Source organism: Anoplophora glabripennis, unplaced genomic scaffold (genome assembly GCF_000390285.2).
Source record: "Anoplophora glabripennis isolate ALB-LARVAE unplaced genomic scaffold, Agla_2.0 scaffold20, whole genome shotgun sequence".
Lineage (NCBI taxonomy): Eukaryota > Metazoa > Arthropoda > Insecta > Coleoptera > Cerambycidae > Anoplophora > Anoplophora glabripennis.
The window spans coordinates 615,019-638,711 of record NW_019416362.1 but is presented as its reverse complement, the minus strand read 5'-3'; the positions used below and the strand labels follow the sequence as shown (position 1 = coordinate 638,711).

Sequence of the window (23,693 nt, the reverse complement as noted above, 5' to 3'; positions counted from 1 at the left end):
CTACAAAAATTCCTTTATTCTCATAAACTATTTATTTTAAATGTAATTTATTATAAATCCAATTTGTTTCCTAAATTCCACATATGTACTACATTTTACCTCTGTACGCGCCACTGTTGTTTACTTGTTTTTTGGAAGCGCTCTCTAATTGACGGCAAAGCTCGCCAGGTTAGTATTTGACGTATAACCGACCAGTTCGTACACTCGATGCACCTGGGCGACTACAGCTACTACCAGAACACAGTGCGTATGCAGCGGTATTTCAGATTTTACATTGAATTTCATTTTAAATTTGAAATGATTTATCTTACGCCTCCTAAAAATGATGACACGATTTTCCTTTGATAAAAGGCCGACAATTTTTTGCTCTAATTTGCATCGTATACGATCCTACTATAGGTCAAATCGTCTTCTTTTGAGCCAAAGAATATATCAGTAGCTTTTTGATCATGTTCTTCTGGGACACCCTGTATAACGCAATTTTGGAATGTGATTGGTCTTTTTTATTGCAAATTGATAATATAAATCTAACTGCAGGGTGCAGGATTTTTACCAAAAGCTGTATAAGATTTTTGATGAATATGTACCACTATACAGGGTGTCTGGTAAGTATATGGCATACTCTCAGGAGTGTATAGGGGAGGTCAACATAAAATTTTGACAGGTGTCACTTTATAGAGCTGAAATCTGAATTTTTAAATACTTTGATTATTCCTCTTTAAAAAAGGAACTCTACATTTGTTTTGATAAAATCAGCTGTTTTAAAAAACTCAGTTGTGTATATCTAACACGTTTAAACATTAATTTATTTAATTATAAAGTTTATTAACATAAGCTATTTAAACACAATAATTATGGGATAACATAACAACTAATAATTCGTATTAAAATAAAATTTGGGCATTATTACATTTCATTAATGCTTACATGCATCTAACTTATGGATGGACAAGCACTCGGCAATTGTGTGGAGGCAAAAAGAATTTATTCTGATACATTTCTAAATCACTTAAACGCAATGCTGTTAAAAATTCGAAAGCTCTGCTTCTTCTTGTTTATTTCAGCAGATTTTCAAAATGGTCGCCTTTTTTCCATTTCCTTATCCGACAGATGTTTTCTCGTTGTACTGAAAACAATATTCCAGAATTGTCTCGAATTTCATTGCAATGGTGTGTTATTTTTTCTATCAGGTTTTTCCTGGTGTACCTAAGTTGGCGTCGAATACACAAGCCTCTTTAAATTTCCCCATAAAAAGAAATCCAAAGGAGTCATGTTGGGCGACTTGGGTGGCCATAAGATAGGCTCATCTCGACCTATCTATTGATAACCAAAAGTATTTGATAAGTGCTGACTGAACTAAATTGCTAAATTGGGGCGATGCACGTCATGCATAAACTACATCTGATTTCTAATTTCTAAGGGCACATTTTCTAATAAATCATTTAAACTTTGTTGCAAGAATTGCAAATACATGGCACCATTTAATGTCTTCAAAAAAAGAACGATCCAATGAGATGATTCCCAATAATCCCCGCCCATATGTTAACCATGAACCTTTGTTGGTGCTTTCTCTGTACTATTGCATGGGGATTGTCTTCATGTCAGATATGCAAATTATGGCAATTCGTTATACCTTCATTCATTGTGAAAGCACTCTGTTATTTATTTAATCTGGCAGTGAAAATTAGTTCCCTAAACTATGGAAAATAGCTAGAGCATGCCCTATTCCCAAAAACGGTGATAATAGCCTTATTATCAATTATAAATCAATTTCTGTTCTTTCGAATTTTGCAAAATTGTTTGAAATTGTTTTATATAACCGCATATATCTATCTGTACATAATCAATTATCTCAATTTCAGCTTGGCTTCTTAAATAATAGATCAACCATAACAAATTTAACTGTACCTGAATTTAACATTATTTCTACAAAAAATCATCAGTGACGTATTTTTTTTTTCTTGGGAAGAAATAACTCATTTAGAGGGGAAAAAAAGAAAATTGTTACCTGGACTTTTATAAGTGGAATTGGTAAAGGGGCTTATAATAAACGAAAAAAAAGTAAATGCGTGAGCAGGGGTGGCAGAGGGTTCACTAAAAAAATTTGTGGTTATTTAAGATACAGAAAAGTATACTTTCACCAAGTTTTGTCAAAATTAAATTATTTTTGCGGAAATGAGAAATAAAAAACGAAAAATCAGAAGAAATCTGTTTTTCGCATTTTTCTCGTAAATTTTGAGGTTATCTGAAAAAGTGACTTCTATAAAAATTGTAGATTTTTGCACGATCTACAACTTTTGTATTGGATACTTCTTTGTTTGACGTCAACTTTCGCCAGAAATCCCAATGATACAATTTTTTACAATTTTTCAACTCCCCAAATCAACCTTCCGCCACCCCTGCTCACGCATTTATTTTTTTAGGTTTATTATAAGCCCTTTTACCATTTCCACTTATAAAAGTCCAGTTAACAATTTTTTTTCTCCAAGTGTAATTTGGTTGGACTAATTATTAAGATATGACATAAAATATAATTTTTTTTCGAAACAAACACCCTACATCTGAATACCACGTCCCCAGGAAAAAGTTTATAGAGCAAACTATACATATTTTTTGGCAACTAATCTATTCATGCAGTTTCTGTATTTAAAGTGAAATCACCCTGTATAATAAAACATACAGGACGTCCAGAAAATTTCAAAATGTGAAATTTTCCCTAAACAAAGTGCCTTTAATTTTTGTTTTCGTTAAAAACTGTATTGAACAAAGTTGTTCGAGAACTCAACAACGGGGTTTAGTCAGAAAAGAACAAGAAACGGAAACCGACGACGCGACGGACAATCAACCCGGAAATTGTCCTACCAAACTATTTTTATATCATATTAAATTTAAAATAAAAGTTTACTTATTTTTTTACAATTTCTGTCTGCTTTAAGTAAGATAGTTAAAAATCGCATCTTCTTATTTGCAAAATGTAATTATTCTTCTTTTTTTTATTAAACCGCGTGTTTAAGGATTTCTTGAGTTCTCGAACAACTTTGTTAAATACAGTTTTTAACGAAAACAAAAATTAAAGGTACTTTGCTTAGAAAAAATTTGACATTTTGAAATTTTTTGGATGTCCTGTGTGTTTTATTACGTATTTGATTACTGCCCATGGCTATCCCCATCCGGGGACACACGGTATACTATAAATGTCTATCTTTACAGAACTGTGGCCTTTTCGAAAAATCAAGATGGCGGACCTCAGAATGGCTGATGTCCATATGCAGACGTACAATAACTTTGATGATTTTTTAACTCTAGAAATAAGATCTCTGCGAAAAAATATTATAGAACAAAGTATTCTTAAAATGTGTCAATGAAAAAGAAAATTCATATTTGACCTACTGATTTATATCAGACATCTCAAAATGAACGGATTTTTTCTAATTAATACGAGTTCTTATAGGCGAGCGGTTCACCTTTAAAAAAAAGGCATGAACCGACCAAATTTTTAAAACAAAAACCTACAGCATGAAACATTTTTCATTTTATAGTGTATATTTCTGATAATTTACATATTTTTTTATATTTTTCGACGTGGTCAGTCAATTGTTATAAACAAAAAAGTTGGAAAAAAAAATTACTCGCCGAATGGCTTTATTGTAAAATGGACCAAAATAAACACTTTTTGTTCTTTGACAAAAATTCGAAAAATGTTTTGTTTCCGAGATATTTACAATTTAATGTGAAAAAAGTGACGAAATCGACAAACTTTCGGAATTTTTTTCTCAAAAACTACTGAACAGATTTTAATTCTAAAAAGAGCATAATAATCGGCAGATTTTCTACTTTAAGATATATTTTTGGGTATGGGTCAATCATTTTATTGAAGGTCTAAAGCGAGTAAAAAAAAGTCTTTTAAAGACAATTATTATCGGTTACCTTCATTTAGAAGCATCTTTCTAGGGGTGAACCGCTCGCCTATTATTCCGTCCCAAATTTACAAGATTCTCGCCGCCATATTGACTTTTGTTGTATCATTTTTACAACTTCGAATACTCATTAACTTTTATGTTTACGTAAATTGAAACGGATTTATTGATCGTAAAAATGTACATATCTCGTGTTTCGTATTTCGATACCTGTGAATATTGACGGGCATTTTGAGGTCCGCCATCTTGATTTTTCAAGATTCGAGGTTTCACGAGCAAGAAATGAAATTTCTTGGTTACTAAAAATACTTACCACTGACAATTGCAGGCAGCAAATGCATATTATTATGATGCTCGCTATGAGCTGACTGAACACCACCATCGAGAAAANCTAACGCAGTTTCTCCTTCGAAATAATTAAAATCCAGACAACCATTTTCGATTTTCCATCCATGTGTCAATGGATCTAGAGTTACAATTTCACTATTTGTAGACTGTTTTTTTTTTCGCTTTAGACCTTGAATAAAATAATTGACCTATACCAAAAAAATATATCTTAAAGTAGAAGATCTGCCAATGATTAAGCTCTTTTTAGAATTAAACTCTGTTCAGTAGTTTTTGACGAAAAAATTCCGAAGGTTTGTCGATTTCGTCACTTTTTTCGCATTTAATTGTAAATATCTCGGAAGCGAAGCATTTTTCGAATTTTTGTCAAAGAACAAACAGTGTTTATTTAGGTCCATTTTACAAGAAAGCCATTCGGCGAGTAATTTTTTTTTACAACTTTTTTGTTTATAACAATTGACTGACCACGATGAAAAGTATAAAAAAAAAATATGTAAATTATCAGAAAAATACACTTTATAAAATAAAAAAAGTTTCAAGCTGTAGGTTTTTGCTTTAAAAATTTAGTCGGTTACCTTCATTTAGAAGCATCTTTCTAGGGGTGAACCGCTCGCGTATTATTCCCTCCCAAATTTACAAGATTCTCGCCGCCATATTGACTTTTGTTGTATCATTTTTACAACTTCGAATACTCATTAACTTTTATGTTTACGTAAATTGAAACGGATTTATTGATCGTAAAAATGTACATATCTCGTGTTTCGTATTTCGATACCTGTGAATATTGACGGGCATTTTGAGGTCCGCCATCTTGATTTTTCAAGATTCGAGGTTTCACGAGCAAGAAATGAAATTTCTTGGTTACTAAAAATACTTACCACTGACAATTGCAGGCAGCAAATGCATATTATTATGATGCTCGCTATGAGCTGACTGAACACCACCATCGAGAAAATATCTTCTAAATCCTCCACAAACCTCAAAGGAAAATAAATATATAGTTTAGTTATTTTCATTGCACCGAATGTAATTTAACTTACTGATAAATGGCGTTGTAGTGGTCAACGCAGTGGCATATCTTCTTGTAGATGATGTTCGATTTCAGATTCTCTTTTTCTTCAGTACTTAGGGATCTATTTTCTTTTGATATTTCGTCTTCTGTCCTCTTGCTAAGGTACATGAGTGTATCTTTGAGTATTATGACCTGACTTGAAGCGTTATATATTAGTAAAGCCACTATACTGTCTACGGTTGCATTGTCAAATCCAGCGTGTACCCCACCTGTGCACAAGAAAATGAATTTAATGGTACTGGGCATAAATGTTTTGTTGGAAGTTTTTTTATTTTTACTTCAGTCCAGTCGCTGAAGCATTTTGGCTACCAATTTTTTCTGATGGAATGGATTGACGTGAAATTTTAACTGTAGCTAGGGAATAGCCCAAGAAACAAAAGTTATATAGTGCCGATGTGTGCTTTTACCCTAGGGGTGGATGCCACTCCTTCTGGAGGGTGGGAATTTTTTTATTAAAAATAACCTCACGATTCGATAGAGGGACGAAATCTAAGCAAAAAATGCTATATAAGAATTTTTTGTACAGTCAATACTTTTTGTGTTATTTGCGCCTAAACATAATATTCGTTTTAGCCCAAAAAATGCATGTTTTTGAGCCATTTTTCGCGAATATCTCAAAAACTACAAGTTTTATCAAAAAAATGATCATAAGCAAAAAAAAGGTAATTAAATAACAGAGATTGCTTTTTTATTTTTGTAGATGGTATAGAAGCCGAGTTATGACTCCCAGAAGTTGAAGTCAATTTCGAAGATAGCTATAATCGAAACGTTCAACGTCCTGTAGCGGAAAAATTAAAGGTTTTTCGAGGAAAACTTATATAACACCTATTAAAGTTCTTGAAAAGACCTTTAAATTGAGTGGTGGTAGAAGTCGTTAGCATGAAAACTAATGAAGTTACAATCAAAATAAAATGATTGTCTTGATTTTTGAGAAAAAAAAATCGGTATTAAAATTAATGACTTGACGGAAAAAAAATAAAACGTATTCCTTCTGCAATTTACTTTATTTATGTATTAACAGTAGATTCTGGGAATTTGAACGATTTTAGAAGCCTAAATTTAAAAAAAAATTTCAATTTTTTAAAAAATCGCCTTTTTTCAAAATATTTCAAAAACTAACAAAGTTATAAAAAAAATATAGAATAAGAAATTGTAGGTTTTTTCTTACTGAACAATTTGCTTTTTTTAAATTTTTGTAGAACAAAATTTGACTGAGTTATGACCATTAGAAGCTCAAAACTAAGCTCCAAGACTGCCTTTCCTGAGCCCTTTTAGCTTACAAATCTAAAAAACGAAGGGCTCAAAAAAACTGCAAATCACAGAACTTAAAGTGCTTTAAATTCCCTACAAAATGGTTTTTTGAGTAAATTTATAACTTTAAAATTACAAAAGTTATGGTAAAAAAATTAATCGCATTTTTTCGGTAAAATTTTCGGTGCGGGTAAATTACCATCATCTTTGTGTATTTTGGAGCACTTGTGAACTGATTTGAGTAAGTATTTTAATAATATACATACACACACGTATCCATTTATAATGTATATAATTTTTTTTTTTTGATATAAATTTAATAAAAAAATATTAAGAATAAATTCAATAAAATTAAAAAAAAATAATTATATCATCATACTCACATATAATTTTTAGGAAATTTTTCTATAAGGGGTAGGGTTTTTTATGAGGGGTAGGTCTTCCATAAGGGTTTTTTGGGTGGCTGAAAAGTTGCAATATATCATAGATCATTTGAAAACCAATAAAAAGTTTATAATTCAACATATGCATACCATTAAAACATCTCAAGCTTTCAATAATATTTTATTTTATTATAAGGAATGGTTTTTAAGGGTTGCAACTTTGTAATGAGTCGTAAGCTTTCTAATGAATAACAAAAGAAATGCAATACATGTGAATGCACCAAAAGAATATTTTAAACTGTTAAATACTTTTTATCTATTTTTTTGGCCATGGAAGGGTAATTTAAGGATTTTTAAGGGTTGAAAAGTAATTAAATTTCATAAATTATATAAAAAACACGATAGGAACTTTATCCAACATATTTGAACATGAATCATGAATTGAATCTTTAAAATACGTAAATCTGCGATTTTCGCATTTTTTCGTACAAGGGTAGTTTTCACCCCCAAAAAGAAAAAAACACACATCTAGACAATATAACTTTTGAAGTGGGGGGGGGTCAGATGAGCTGGTATGCAAATTTTTAGGAAAATCCATGCTATCCGACAAAATTGGGAGCTTTTACTTTATTTTTGCCTTCAGTGACTGGACTACTTGACTGTACATTAGTTTTTTTCTTAACTGTTATTTTGAGAGATAGAGAAAACTTATTTTAACAAAATTTCATGGAAAAATTACTTGTTTTTTCCTCTTTTGGATCTTTTTACGAGCATAAAGGCCTCAAAAAATGCAACAAAAAACATACAAAGATTTTTGATGTGCGTCGTATATTAAGCGAGGTTCATAGGAATTGCCCTCTTATAGTAGAGAGCTTGTTTAAGTTAAAAAGTACTTAAGTAATGATTAAAAAAAATATACGTATTGCTGTTACACCTTATAATCATAATTCTTACTCAGGCACACGAAGAGGTACACAGACAGGTAAACCGCTGTGTTTTCGAAGGGTTCAAACGGCAGCCATACGTCAATGGGAAATCTCCTGTCTTCGTACATCAAAGGTAAACTGGCCCAACTCAAGACGGCAAAAGCACAAGACATACAGAATATCCTGAAGATGAACCTGCAGTTTTCCACAGTCTCATCAAGAACGGCTTCTTGTTCGGGCAGGTGATTGTTGAATATTTCCTTGTTCAAAGCGGAGAACGCCTTCTTCGTGCGTTCGGGATACATTTTGAAAGGCAGAAATTTGGCAATAAGCGCTATTAACTCCACTATCATAAAGCCGTTTTCGGTAATGACATCAACGATTGGCTTTTCGCCCACGATTAGGTGTATGACTGCCAAAATCGGTGTTGCAATTGTAAATATTACGTACAGAAAAAGAGCGTACGGTGTGAAATATTGAGGCCAAGAGTCGAAAGGGTACAGGCCGAAGATTTTCATAATTATCAAGTGGTACTTGAATGACCTTTGTACTAAATCGTTCGAAGGCATTTTGTCGCACTGACGATTAAGTGAAAAAAGTGATGACTTTTATGAGTAGTGGTAATGCGAATTATTTATTTTCTCTACAGGGAGGTACTTAGGGGGGATGTTTGTAATGGTGTTTTGCCTCTTCTGGGACTAGAAATTTAGACTATTGATAGCTCATACTTCATATCTCAAACAACAGAAAGCAGGACTATCAATATACGTTTTTAAAACAGTGGAAAGAAATGACAGAATTTTACACAACGTTGGGTAAAGCAACAAACCAAATACAAATTAAAGGATATAAATATTTAATGAGTAATTTATTTATATTTACTATTTATATTAATTATGAAGTAGGTTAATTTTTACTTTGTTGTCCTTTAATGAATATACTGATTAAAATTTAATTGATCTGTTCAACACCTGCTAAATTGATACATTACATTTGCATAAAATTATCTAGATATTTTCATTAATCTTTTTTAATTTGTTGCATAGTTCAGTTGATATCAAACAGATACTCAGTAATAATATAACAAGAGAGTGAGAATAAATTGAAAATAATTTGACAGATTTTTTGAAAACTTGTTGCCAGGCAATAGTCACGAGAGCCCGCAGGGCTCGAGTGGCTGTTTCCAAATGGCAACAAGTTTGAACAAAATCTGTCAAATTATTTTCTAATTTATGGAACTCGCGAGTTATATTTGACTAGATTATTTTTTTATTCACAAATTTTTACAATAAAAAAGATCAATAAAACTATCATAAAACTATTGAAAAATTTAATTTAATTAATTATTACAATATACGAAAATATCGTTGACACATTGTGAATATATTAAAAGAATTAACAATTTAAATTAGTACAATGAAAAACGCAATTATTAAAAATATTTCGAGAGTAATTATTTATTGAGGATTTGGAATTGCTTGTTATATTATGTGTTTCCTCCTGCGTATTTTCTCTAAGATTATTTATTATATTTGAATGATGTTCTTGGTTCAGTTGTACGTATGGTTTAATCGAACTTGCAGAATTATGACCAGTGACCTTGATTAGTTCTTGTTCTCATACACCAGCTTTTGAAAAGTTACTTACTGCACTTGATCTGGCAGAATGGTTAGTTATTTTTTTAGTAACTGTGTCTAGACCTACTTTTTCTGCGGATTCTTTCATCCATTTTGAAGTGGAATTTATTCCCACAGGAACGTTTTTATACAAGCGTTCGGTTTTAATATTTTCTTCACGTTTACCCATTAGTTTTTCAAAAAGACGAACAGGGCAAATATCTGGGTTATTTATGTTTGGAGTCAACCATTTACTATTAGCGCACATTTGTGCTCCACCCTGTGCAGTTTTTGTAAAGATGGGATTATATTCAATGCGGCCAGTATTTAATCTTATTATGTCGGTTTCTTTTTTAAAATAATGAACTAAACATTTCGTAGCTTCTCCTCCCCTCCAAGCTAGTTCATACGATGCAACGTGAAAAAACTTTCTTTGCAATCCACAAGGTGTATCTTCGTCCCAATAGTTAAAAATTTGCAACAATTCTGTATTAGAAAGTGCCACAGAACTTTGTTTGTGCTTTTCAGGATGTTTTTGTAAAATTTTTATTTTTGCGTCTCTTGCATTTCGAGCATTTTTGAATTATATATCATGGAGAGGATCAAAGGACCTGTTATACTTATTAAAGTTCTTGAACTAATTTTGCCGTTTTATTCCACATTGTCTTTATTACTGCTTCTTTATAATCATTTCCGTCTTTTCTTTTCATGTTATAAGCCCAATCTTTCAAAATCAATGCCAGAGTAGCTGTAGTAGATTGATCCAGAATATAATTTCTTTCTTTGGTGAAGGTCTTAAATTGTCTCCATATAGACTGATTACTTATTAGAGTATTTTTCGAAGTAGTTTCTACAATCTTTTTTGTTATTTCTGCATCAGAAAAGGTACTAAACCGATGATTTTCACCCGTTTTATATATCGCGTTGACACAATTAGGTAATTATTTTGACAACTATCTGACACTTGCTACGCAAATAAAAGCCACAGTAATTATTCCCGAGACAAATCAATAGAGATTTATTCCCAATATAATAATGACATAATTGGTTGAAACTTACCCTTGTGACAAATAAAGAAGCATTTCATTGGTTTTAAGAAACGTCAAAAAATAATCACAGTAATAAAATTAGTTTATGAATGAACGGTTCAGCTAATTTAATGAACAACTTTTAAAAAACACTTCAGTTTTGCATAATATACAATAAAATGTATTTCGATATCTGGAGTTAATTAAATTTTGCTTGTGTTGTGCTTAATGCATAGTAATTTGATTTAAAAATATATACAGTCCGGTCAAATTAGTCATAAAAATAGTGGTCGAATAACGAAAATTCCGACAATGCTAAAATTTTGGTGGAGACCTTGGGTGCACCATAAGAAATAAAGTGTCAAAAGTCGCCATCGATCCCATGTGTGCTAAAAAAGTTATTCGGGGTCAAAGGACAAAATTTGAGTTTTTTTTTTGGATTTTTTTCGAAAACGGTAAGCTTTATCAAAAAAGTAGGCCCGACAAAAATTATAGATCTTAAAATTATCTACAAAAATAGTTCTTATACTTTTTTCTCTAAGAATCACCATTCCTGAGCTATCGCGATTCTAATAGTTGAAGGAGTCCCGTTCTACATGATATGCACATTTTTAACGTGGCTTCCCCGGTAGGCCTACTCCACGAACTTTTATGACGGAATTTTCAGGGACAATACTTTTTTAACTCCATGATGATTATTGATATTGGTTATTGACATTAACTGTAGTTCTGATTTCTTTTGATATTTTAATATGATTCATACTCTTCAAAGTCGACTTCAACAGTCATGTCTTCTTCGATTTCTTCTTCTTCTTCTTCCTCTTCTTCTTGCTGGATGTTCATAAATTGTTCAAATCAGCTGTTTCTTCATCGAATTCACATGAATCTACGTCTGTTGTATTCAATTGGACATTTGAGCAAGACTGGCTTTGGCAATTAGTAGACGCTTAAGAACACAGTAACCCTAATCTTCTACAGCCACATTTAGCACTACAACCTTTTTTGCAATTGCAAAAAATGGTGTTTAGAAGTTTTTCCGGACTAAAAAGTGGGAGTAAAGTTTGAATCGGTTCCAAAGTGTTATCTGTTAATTTCAAACCCCAGTCTTCTGGGTTCAGTTGATTGCCTATAGCCATGTCTGAACTTGATAATATACTCGATATAAGTGTTGATTAGCAGAAGCCGATGTTGGAGGAAGACAAGATAGTTGTACTTGTTTCTTGTTTCGTGTATTTTTTACAAAAGTTTTTACAATAGACTAACCAGATGTTATTCAAGGCCATGCGGGTAGAGGGGATTGACTAAAGGTTTGAGTTTCTTTTGAGTGTATATTCTCAGAATAGTATAGATTATACATATAAGAGACACAAATAGGCGTTTTTACTTGTATTAAGTGCCTGACTATGTATATATGTGGCATATGTGTGCATATCATGTAGAAAGTGACTCCTTCAACTTTTAGAATCGCGATATCTCAGGAATGGTGATTTTTAGAAAAAAAGTATTAGCACCATTTTTGTAGACAATTTTAAGATCTATAATTTTTGTCAGGGCTACTTTTTTAATAAAACTTACCTTTTTCTAAAAAAAACCTCAAATTTTGACCTTTGACCCCGAATAACTTTTTTAGCACACATGGGATCGATGGGGACTTTTGACACTTTATTTCTAATGGCGTATCCAAGGTCTCCACCAAAATTTAGCTCTGTCGGAATTTTCGTTATTTGAAATGTCTATTTTGACCGGACTAATATTAACATAATAATTAATTACCATCCTCAAAAAAATTTTTTTTTTTAATTTAACTGTTATCAGTTAAATTTGGACACCTTGCAAGTAGGCAACCTAATATTTAAAAAAAGAAAATTTTAAAAATATTAAAAATTGATGATCGTAGAACAAGTATAACGATTCTTTCTTCTTAGAGACAATTTAAGCATGGCCCACTTATTGACTTGTGAATGAACCCCCGAACAGGATTATGAAAACGAAACAATTGCCAATTTACCGCCGGCTAAAACAGCCGAAAGAAATTAATAATTATCCCATCGAACAAAGACATGCAAATGCCATTCCCATCAAGATTAATCCCGCGTAAGTCGTAATAACGGACAGAAAACGAACTTTGTGGTTGGGAAGCTCTACGGGGCCGAAAAACAGGCGTCATTTCTCAGTCGAATGAAATGGAACAGTGAAAAATGACCCGTTATTCCAGAGAATACCTCGATCACTCTGATGGAAAAGGATTTGACTCTTGAAATATGAGGCTCTTTAATAGACGTACCTAGTTCCTTAGTTATGCATATAAACTCCACAGAACTAATTTAAATTTTCTGTTATTTACCGTATATTTTTACTTTTTCTCCAGTCCACGGTTGCATCAATTTTATGCTAATACGTCGCTGTGCGTTTCCAAGGAAACGAAAACAAAACAAAGCTGGCGCGATATTGTAAAATTTTCTGCAAGTAATTAGAATAATTGTGCCATTGGCACATCGAAAGGGAATAGTTAATTGCATTATTGTACTATTAATATTAAATTTAAATGAAGTTACTTTTTCATTTCTGCTGAGATGTCAGCACGCAAAATACTGCACGACAAAAAATAAGTATATTTAATTTAATTTAAAATTTATGCTAAAAAATGTAGTAAAAAACTATCAAATTCAGTAGCATCAATCAAAAAATAAATTAAAGTGGGCATTCTATTAAGTAAATATACCAGGCAGGCGGTGTTTGTAGTCGCCTATTTTGTTGTACAGAAAAATCCCAAATATTATTTAGAATAAGAATCCGAGTTTGCTTATTCCAAAAAACCATTGATAAAGGGAACAACAGACACAAAAACAGAACGAAAAATTACCTGTTTTTCGACATATTTTTCCCTGTAACATTGAAAGTAAGCCCTAAATAAAAAGTCATTGTTTATTTTTTGTTTTGTGGCGGCATGTTACAATTACATTTTTATATTTAGTTAGCAAATAAATTTGTTTTTATAATTAATATCACATTATATTAAGCTGTATCTAGAGTAAATGAGATTAGGAATAAGTGCATCATAAATCATAGAGCTTTAGGTACATAACTTGTTTATTAGACAGTATCCAGATGTGAGGTTTTACCAGGGTTAAAAGTAGGTACACGACCGAGAGGGTAAATTTATCTTAGATCAGGCAAAGAAACGACATTATTAGTATGGGTTAAGTCTTGTTCCCGATCGGTCGTGCTGTCCTGTAAAGAAGCGTTCAATAAAGTTATATAATATAACACGTTGCGTTTTTCTTTGGATGAACCCATAGTTTATCGAAAGTTTATCGAGTTTTTAGCGAAACAAAAAAGTTGAATTTTGCATTAACAATATTAAATAAAATAATAAAAAATAGTAAAAAATCATATGTATATTTGGAGCAATTTTTAAAATTAGTAAATATTTATAAATATTGATGAAACTTTGTGAACAAATAGTAAAACATGTCAATTTTATCCTACAAATTTTGCAGCGATCGATTGCGTGGTTTTCGATTGACAGGATTGTTAATAAAGAAAATTTCAACCGCTTGTTACCAAATTAGTAGAAACTGTTGTATCATCAAATTGTAAATAAATAAGTAAATTAATTAAAAATGTGAAGACGATTTGTTATTCCAGATAATACCGCTATTACTCTTATGGAAACGGTCCACAATAGACGTACCCTGTTACCTCTATAGAACTAATTTAAATTTTCTATTATTTGCTTAATAAAGCTAAAATATTTTTACTTTTTCTTCAGTTGCACGAATTTTTCGTTAATACGTTAATAATAATTATTAAAACCTAGGTTAACATAATTTCTCTGCAGATAATTAAAATAATGCTGTTACTAATATACAGGGTGATTCAGAACTTATCCAAAAAAAATTCTGGATGTACAAGGGACTCTTACAAATACTATTTTGTAAAGAAAAAAACAAAAAGGGCTGTTCGAAAATGATTTTAAAATACACTTCTGCACGGCACTGGAAACTGGTCCACTGTAAAACCTGACCTCGCACAATGCAACCGGCATGGCGGTATGATAAAAACAGACAAAAACTTTCGCAAGGAAAGAAATAAATAGAACTTTACAGCACCTATTTTATATCGGCAAATTGAACTGATTTTGCCTTTATTAATTATTAATAAAATTAAATTGTGTTTTTAAATAATAAAATCATTTGACATACCCGATGTTACAACAACAATCGTTCAAAATTTAATCCATCAACTTGTAAACACATTTGGGTCCATCTTACTAAGTTATACGAACTAAGACAAATGTTGTCTTATTGCTTCACCATAACACAAATGCTTCACCATAATACAAATGTTGTCTTGCTTCACCATAAATTAAAACGATATCCATCAATTCCGAATTGCTATACAAGCAAACCATTTTTGACACTAACTACGAAAAAACTATTGTAAATAACACAGATAATAGGTAAACACTATCGCAACGACGACTGCAAAATGGATTTCAGTATTCGGAGTAGTTGAGGCCACGTGGCTCTCCACGCGTATTGCGAATGACGCTAGATACTACAGTTGTCCAGCTATGTAGTGGTTGAATGTACTATAACTTCAATAATTTTTTTCTCGGAAACTTTAAGGATTTTATAAAAATTTTTTTACGATTCATTTCCATTTCATCCATTTCTCATGCCGCATCTATTCCCAAATTTTTTTGGATAAATTGTGAATCACCCTGTATTATATAGAAATATTTAATTGTAATAACTATTCCACTTGAATATTTAATATTACTTACGTAATTAATATTAATATATTAATTAATATTATATTACTGTCAACTTTGCTGAAATGTTACTTCGTAATTTTTACGCAAAATATTGCATGACGGCAAAACAAAAAGTGAACATATTTACCTAATTTTATACTAAATGTGCATTTAACATCAGGTTCTATGTGAAATAAATTGTGAACTAAGAGTAGATGTTGTTAAATCTATTTTGGTAACTGATTTATTTTACTTTTATTTAAATGTGATAAAAAGGAAGCTAGAAGTTTGTGCTTTATAGCTTCAGTTAAATTGGGTTATACCAATTAAAAAGAATTAAACGGGTAGTCATTAATTAAAATAAGTTGAAGTTGGACAGAAAAAGAAGTATATTATTATTCCTCAGGGTTTGATGCACAATTCTTCTAGAGAATCAAGCGCGGAGATCTTATAAAAAAATCAAATGAATCAGTGACTATATTCATTTTAAAAACGTTCTCTCAGCTTAAATCTGCCACTAAGATTGCTTCTATAATCTAAGAGATCTCTAAAAATTTATAAATTCGAGAAAAGGTTACACTAGGATATACTCTTCTTTGTCCTACTATGATTCAAACTGTATTTTATCGAACCTAGTAATTGTGATCCTGATACACAATCTAAAATATGTTATCCCATCTACCTTTGAGGTTATAAACGACAGTCCTATAAAGTCAATAGGGAAACTACTGCATTGTACATCTTTTTATTTGATATTCAACTTCACACTTAAAAGCTTAAACTGAGCCCATCTATTGTTGGAACATGTCTCACCTGCACATAAAGCAACATTCTAACCCAGTTTCTCACTTATGTAATATCTGTGCATATATGTATGAAAACTCCTTGGAATTGCATAATATATGGTATATTTCTACCAAAGTGGATAATATTGCGACTATCTTTCTACAAAGCTGTGCGAAATCTTGCAGAGTGGGAATTAATTAATTAATAATTCTTTAGGACCGCCAATAGTGAGTAAGACCTGCGTATAATCTGAAATTGATCTTTGGTAGAATGTAAAAACTTTTTTTCTTAAAAATTGCTCACCGTGGCGAAAGTGGCAAGCGAGAGGTCTAGAAGTTTTCCTGCGGTGACTTTTATGGGTCTTTTAGCCCTTTCCATCAAAGTCAGAAGGGCCTTCTTGGATTTTTCGTCGTAGGTATACCATTCGCTCATGTATATGTCATTTATTATAGAATTACTCTAAAAGGGATGACATTAAATTACATTTTTTCATTGGCATTGGCTATCCTGTTGCATTTAATAGCACAGGCCGACAAAATGTGATTGACCTTCTAAACTAGAAACCAGACTGTACCTTCTCGTAGGTTTTCGATGCACTGAATCCGATCACGAATTGCCTCATCGCATCAGGTTTTAGAGACACCCTAAACTAAACGTGCGAAAAACTCAGTTTTAACCAAAATTTCAGGTTATGCTACACCACGAAAGACTTTCGGAAAGGTATAGTCTAGTTTCTAGTTTAAAAGTGTAGCGGGTCTGTGTTGGTCAAATTTAAAAAAACTATGTAAATCCGTTGTAAAATTTTCAGTTTCTCGAAATTCTCTTTTGTTTTTTTTCTTACCTCTTCGTACAGCAGCATCCCTGAATAACAGTACAGAAATATTTCTATGAGTGCAGCGGCTGTGAAAGTGGCTGTGCCAAAAAAAGGCATTGTAAACGGTATATCCTGAAATAAAGATAAACCCTCATCAGCGCACAATGAGCGGGATGACACCACTAAGTAAATAAATATCTGTATAATTTTGACACTTTGTCAGTTTATTGAATACAGTTATGTCTTTATTACTCTACAGGCAAGAACAAATTAATCCGAATCATGCAGAATAAAATAAAAAATTACTTTTAATGATGAGATATTCTATTTAGGCAAGTGCTTACCACTGTAAAGCGCAGGCAGCAAACGCATATTAATATTATAGTAGCTATCATTTGACTAAATACGATGAAAGAGTAGGTAGTTTCCAAATCTTCCACAAACCTAAAAGTATTATTAATCATAACTATTTCCTAAATATTGCTAGTGTAATTGTCACAAACAAAACCTCTATTGATTGGCCTAAATTACAAATATGTATTATTATATTATTACTTTTGGCTCAACATTAGAGTCTACTATACCACCCTAAGAAAGCGTTAAATGAGAAAATTATCGGGTACAATTTACTTACCTATAAATGGCTTCATAGTGATCAACGCAGTGGCATATCTTCTTATAAATTATGTTGTTTTTCAAATTATCTTTATCTTCCAAGCTCAGAGACTTGTCCTCCTTCAGAATTTGCTCTTCTGCCCTTTCGCCCAAGTGCGCCAGAGTGTCTTTGAGAATTTTAATTTGGCTTGCGGCGTGGTACACCTGAAAAGCTAACAGAGTGTCGATGCAGACGTTTTCCACACCACCATTCACCACAACTGCGGATAAAAAAATAAAACTTAAGCTTATACTGGAATCATTTTTGGTTGGAAAATATTAAGTATCGATTTTAATACTTTACCATAAATGAGGAAGATGTACAAAGAAATATAAATCGCTGTGTCCTCGAATGGGTCGAAGGGCAGCCATATGGCAATAGGTAATCTTCTTGCTTCATATGCCAAGGGTACACAGGCCCAAAGTGAAACTGTAATGACAGAACACGTACAAAACGTCAGAAATATAAATATGCAGTTGTCAATAGTCTCTGCCAGAATCCTGTCTTGCTCAGGCAACTGGCTATTGAAAATCTCCTGTTTCAAAGCGTGCATTGTCCTCTTTATGCCCTTTATATTTAGTTTACAGGGCAGTATCTTCACAGAGAGAACTATCAATTCCACCATTATAAAACCGTCTTCGCTTAGAATTTGGACGCTGTCTTTAATTCTAACGATCAGTAATACTACTACCAGTACAGCTGTTATGAATGTAAGAACTACGTAGGAGATGAAACCGTACAGTATGGAAACTTTTGGCCAGTTATCGAAGGGGTACAAACCGAAGATTTTCATTATGGCTATGTTGTATTTGAAGGTACTTTCGGTCAAGTCTCTCGAAAACATTTTGTGAAACTGTCGAAGAAGATCAAAAGGCAGCCTGTTTTATTCCTAGCATTAGAATTATTTATAACCGAACTGTATGTTAAAACATAGTACATATTTTCTTTTGTAATTAAAACAATTAGCCTTTTGACGTAAAGCATGTTGAAAGGGAATATGTAATTACTGTAAATAGATAATTATACCCCAGTCTTTGGTGTTGGACCAATTAGAAAAAGTTATTGGAATCAAAACTGCAATCTGCAATATTAATAATCTGCAATAGATCTGCAATTAGATCTGATTTCTTTATATCGGTAAATTCAAAGTAAATAAATAATAAAATAATTCTTTGTTCGAAGTATACAGTTACTTAAATAAATAATAAGTTGTAATTCCGTAAAATAATTAAGGGACTAAATAAGTATTCACATCCTTTATGAACTGAGGAACCAACATCCGTTAGATTTAACTTAATTTTTGCTGTTGAGATAAAATGGTACTACTTTTCTACAAAGTGGTGCAATTTTTTGCATTGAGCAACTAATAATCTTTCATAACCGCTAGTAGTAAGTAAGACCTACGTATGGTTTGATATTGAACATCAGATAAAGTCGTAACACTTTTCTTGAATCAAATTTCAAACCGTAGAAAACGTTTCTACTGTGAGATGCATAAGTTTCCCAGCAGGGCCTCTTAGCCCTTTCCATCAATATGAGAAGGGCCTCCTTGGATTTTTTGTCTAGTTATACGAAAAATACAACTTCTTCTTTGTCCTGCTACGATTCAAACTGTAATTTAAACACAGGATATACAGGGTGGCCAAATGAAAACGAAACAGAACCATTTTCAGGAACTGCGTCAAGATTGTAGAAAAACGCTCAGACCTGTCGATTTTAGATTAAAGGGGGACATTCTTTGCTGATATTTTTGACTCCGCCACATTCATCCCCAAGCAAGGGTAAGCATCACCCCAAAATATTTAAATGCCATTGGGGGTTGAATAATATTTCTTTTGAAAGCTCTTACAATTCTCTTTGCAATAGACTTTAAATTTTATAATTCCGCCCAATACTTTGAAAAAAATTTACATTTTAAAATTTAAATTATGTTTAGTTGTTTACTTACTACTTAGTTGATTAAATGTTCAAACTGATGACCGCCCGCTTCCATACAAGAATAAAGATTTTGTTCGAAACGTTCGCGCACATTCCGAAGCATTTCCGGAGTGATTCGACGGCATTCGTCGACGATTCTTTGACGCAAATCTTCCAGCGACGCTGGCTGTGTTTTATAGATTTTACTTTTTAGGTATCCCCACAAAAAGAAATCAAGGGGCGATAAATCCGGTGATCGTGGAGGCCACTCAATGCTGCCTCTTCTCCCAATCCAATTCCGTAGAAAACGTTGGTCCAAATACTGACGGACAATTAACGCATAATGCGGAGGAGCACCGTCCTGTTGAAAAATCAAATGATCTTCATCATACTCTGGAACATTTTCAATAATATCAGTCAAGGCAGGGTCAATAGCGTCTTCCAGTAATTGCAAATACATTTGGCCAGTCAAATTACCAGGTAGAAAAAAAGGACCCACCAGCCGGTCACCGAAAATTCCAGCCCATACATTTAATTTTTCCGGTTGCTGTGTATGCACCTCGTGAAAAACTCTTGGGTTTGAATCGGACCAATAGCGGCAATTGTGACGATTTACCGTCCCGTTCAAGAAAAAACTGCATTCATCAGAAAAACAGATGTTAAAAAGGAACTGTGGATCGTTCCCTGCTCGCTCACTCATTATTTCGCAAAATTGCAAACGGCGGTCATAATCATCCTCATGAAGTTCCTGGACTAAATGTATTTTGTATGGATGGAATTTATTCTTCTTCAAAATGGTTTGTATGCTAGTTCGATTGATCCCAGACACAGATGCCAGCTGCCTCGTACTTAATGTAGGATCAAGATGAACTTGTCCCAAAACTGCAACTTCACTAGCTTCATTAACTATAGGTTTTTCAATTTCTCGTTTTTTATTGGCTACGTTCCCTGTCTCTTGAAATTTTTTTACTAACTCTAGAACATACTTCCTCCTGACATGTCGATCTTGATGTTGTTCATTAAATAGCTGAGCTGTTCTATTCGCACATTTATTGTTCATAAAGTAAAGCGAAATGATATCTACCCTTTCCGCAATGGAATAAACCATAGTGTTTAATTTTCAAAAACACAATTAAATAAACTACCAACCAACGCTTCCAAATAATACTAGAAAATAATTTGGAATCCACTAATTTTACGTTCATTGTGTGTGTATAGCATTCATTTCTGTTTTTTACAATTGTGTTTTTTTTTACGAAAGTGATAACAAATCGCCAAAAACCAATGTAACGCAAGAAATACTAAATTTATACCATTGGCGTACTTAACTCGAATGACTGACATTTTTACCGTTACTAATTGTTTGTACATAAGTTTCAACTTTAAAATAAAAATTCTTAATAAGTATTGGGCGGAATTATAAAATTTAAAGTCTGTTGTAAACAGAATTGTAAGAGTTTTCAAAAGAAATATTACTCAACCCCCATGTCATTTAAATATTTTGGGGTGATGCTTACCCTTGCATGGGGGGTGAAAGTGGCATAGTCAAAAGTACCAGCGAAAAATATCCCGCTTTTATCTAAAATCGATGGCTCTGAGCGTTGTTCTACAATCTTGACGCAGTTCCTGAAAATGGCTCTGTTTCGTTTTCATTTGGTCTGTAGACTACTTTTCAAACTATTTTATTGAATCTAGTAATTTTGATCCTGACACACCAATCTAAACTATGTGATAATAGTATCCCATCTACCTCTGAGATTATAGAAGACAGTCCTATAAAGTCAATAAGGAAACTACTACATTGTACATCTTTTTATTTGATATTCAACTTCACATTTAAAAGCTTAAACTGAGCCCATCTATTGTTGGAACATGTCTCACCTGCACATAAAGCAACATTCTAACCCAGTTTATCACTTACTGTAATGGATATCTGTGTATAAATGTATGAAAACTCCTTGAAATTGCATAACATATAGTATATTTCTACCAAAGTGGATAATATTGCAACTATCTTTCTACAAAGCTGTGCGAAATCTTGTAGAGTGGGAATTAATTAATTAATAATTCTTTAGGACCGCCAATAGTGAGTAAGACCTGCGTATAATCTGAAATTGATCTTTGGTAGAATGTAAAAACTTTTTTTCTTAAAAATTGCTCACCGCGGTGAAAGTGGCAAGCGAGAGGTCTAGAAGTTTTCCTGCGGTGACTTTTATGGGTCTTTTAGCCCTTTCCATCAAAGTCAGAAGGGCCTTCTTGGATTTTTCGTCATAGGTATACCATTCGCTCATGTATATGGCATTTATTACCGAATTACTCTAAAAGGGATGACATTAAGTTACATTTTTTCATTGGCATTGGCTATCTTGTTGCATTTAATAGCACAGGCCGACAAAATATGATTGACCTTCTAAACTAGAAACCAGGGCTCGTAGGTTTTCGATGCACTTAATCCGAATCCGATCACGAATTGCCTCATCGCATCAGGTTTTAGAGACACCCTAAACTAAACGTGCGAAAAACTCAGTTTTAGCCAAAATTTCAGGTTATGCTACACCACGAAAGACTTTCGGAAAGGAATAGTCTAGTTTCTAGTCTGTGTTGGTCAAATTTTAAAAAACTATGTAAATCCGATGTAAAATTTTCAGTTTCTCGAAATTCTCTTAAACGTGTTTTTTTCTTACCTCTTCGTACAGCAGCGTCCCTGAATAACAGTACAGAAATATTTCTATGAGTGCAGCGGCTGTGAAGGTGGCTGTGCCAAAAAAAGGCATTGTAAACGGTATATCCTGAAATAAAGATAAACCCTCATCAGCGCACTATGAGCAGGATGACACCACTAAGTAAATAAATATCTGTATTGTTTGACACATTTCGAGTCGATTCTGTTCGTTTATTGCCCAAGATCTTGTTTTATAATCCATGTTGATAAAAATGTAAATTATAACAAGATGACTTATGAAAACCATATTCTGTTTACACCTTTATAACAAGTATTGCTAAAAGTTACAGTGATAACAATATTGTTTAGAATACGTCATTTTTCTATTTGGCAATATCGCATTAACCGGTGAATTCTTAGAGAAGAAAATTATAACCTAAAATTTACAATTTGTTTGTGTAATGTGCAGGTATGTTGATGTATTGTGGAAAATTTTCAGTTTTCTGTATAAAAATTTATACGTATGTGTATTAGGAAATGACAAATGCAGTCTGTCAGCTCGCAGCAGCACTTTCAAAAGTAGCGGGTGCAAATTCAAAAAACCAAGACCCAAGTTGCAACATACTCTGGTATACATATATGTAGCTCTGTGAAACATTATATGTATATCTAGTAATACTGTTTTCAAACCTATACCTATTAAACATCATTATATGTATTTACTATTTAGGTAAAGAAAAGTATGGACACTAGTTTTATATTTTTATTTTTATATAAACAAATATTTATTGAACATCTGAAAAAAATTATAATAGGGTACTGTAGTTTAAAGACATAATAAATTTACTGCTTGAACATTTATTCTATAAAATCCTTTTCTATTCAAGTTTGCCACTGCTGGAGTCACTAGGTGATCTATTTTTGGGGAAACTATAGCTATATGTGAACAATATATTGTACCAATTACGTTTGGAAATAGAAATCCTTTATTTAAGAACCTAGATAATTACTATTTTTTTTCTTGAATTAATTCTAAAGTTGCTATTTTATTTAAACGAAATAAGTTGATAAATTTTTCATTGGGTAGTTAACAGAGTCAAAATACTCCCATATTTTGACAAAAAAAGATACCAAATAGTATTTTAAATATAAAATAGTATTTTGTATTTTGTAATTAAAATACTTATGTTATAACCCCAAAAATATTTTGTATTTTAAATACTTTAATAAAGTATTTTGTATTTTAAAAATAACAAAAGTAATTTAAATACTATTCAGTATTTTAACTACTCAAAGTATTTAAAATACCCAAAATACCTACAAAAAACAAATACTTTTTGCCTGTTACGACTGGCGACTGGTACACCACGTGTTAAAAAAATTACGTACTTGCACGCTATTTAACGCATTCTACTCTGCATTCTGCAATGTGCGTTGCGTTATTTCTATTCTGTCTACTACCTTTTAGGTCACTCTCGTCACTAGTCAAGTCAGTAATCAATCATTAAAATTTAAAATTATTTGTTTTTATCATTATCAATAACTATGAGTGAATTATACAG

The 23,693-nt window shown here is 32.3% G+C and overlaps 3 protein-coding genes across 3 annotated transcripts in view; all 3 read right to left on the bottom strand.

Annotated features, from left to right (window-relative positions):
• LOC108907359 (odorant receptor Or1-like) overlaps window positions 1–8,463 on the bottom strand; it is a 14,100-nt gene extending 5,637 nt beyond the window's left edge. Inside the window, exons 1-3 of the mRNA XM_018711014.1 lie at window positions 7,923–8,463; window positions 5,303–5,543; window positions 5,141–5,240 (exon numbers count right to left, since the gene is read on the bottom strand). Of these exons, the coding sequence (XP_018566530.1) occupies window positions 5,141–5,240; window positions 5,303–5,543; window positions 7,923–8,463 (882 nt within the window). The remainder of the gene's footprint in view (window positions 1–5,140; window positions 5,241–5,302; window positions 5,544–7,922) is intronic.
• Window positions 8,464–16,284: 7,821 nt separating this feature from the next.
• On the bottom strand, window positions 16,285–18,396 carry LOC108907352 (odorant receptor Or1-like). The gene is made up of 6 exons (XM_018711002.1): window positions 17,856–18,396; window positions 17,532–17,772; window positions 17,242–17,341; window positions 16,925–17,029; window positions 16,387–16,542; window positions 16,285–16,332 (listed from the first exon to the last, which is right to left on the bottom strand). Exons 1-6 carry the CDS (start codon window positions 18,394–18,396, stop codon window positions 16,285–16,287), a joined length of 1,191 nt encoding a protein of 396 aa, XP_018566518.1.
• A 3,133-nt stretch (window positions 18,397–21,529) lies between these two features.
• The window catches only part of LOC108907344 (odorant receptor Or1-like), a 6,589-nt gene continuing 4,425 nt past the window's right edge, over window positions 21,530–23,693 (bottom strand). Inside the window, exons 4-6 of the mRNA XM_023454265.1 lie at window positions 22,154–22,258; window positions 21,632–21,787; window positions 21,530–21,577 (exon numbers count right to left, since the gene is read on the bottom strand). Of these exons, the coding sequence (XP_023310033.1) occupies window positions 21,530–21,577; window positions 21,632–21,787; window positions 22,154–22,258 (309 nt within the window). The remainder of the gene's footprint in view (window positions 21,578–21,631; window positions 21,788–22,153; window positions 22,259–23,693) is intronic.

Bases quoted from the DNA above. Each gene is read 5' to 3' on its own strand.
- LOC108907352 (XM_018711002.1), bottom strand. From the start codon at position 18,396: ATGTTTTCGAGAGACTTGACCGAAAGTACCTTCAAATACAACATAGCC. The intron at 17,773-17,855 runs GTAAAGTATTAA...TTTTATCCGCAG, and splicing joins GTACATCTTCCTCATTTATG to TTGTGGTGAATGGTGGTGTG. The intron at 17,030-17,241 runs GTAAGCACTTGC...TCTTTATTTCAG, and splicing joins GCTGCCTGCGCTTTACAGTG to GATATACCGTTTACAATGCC.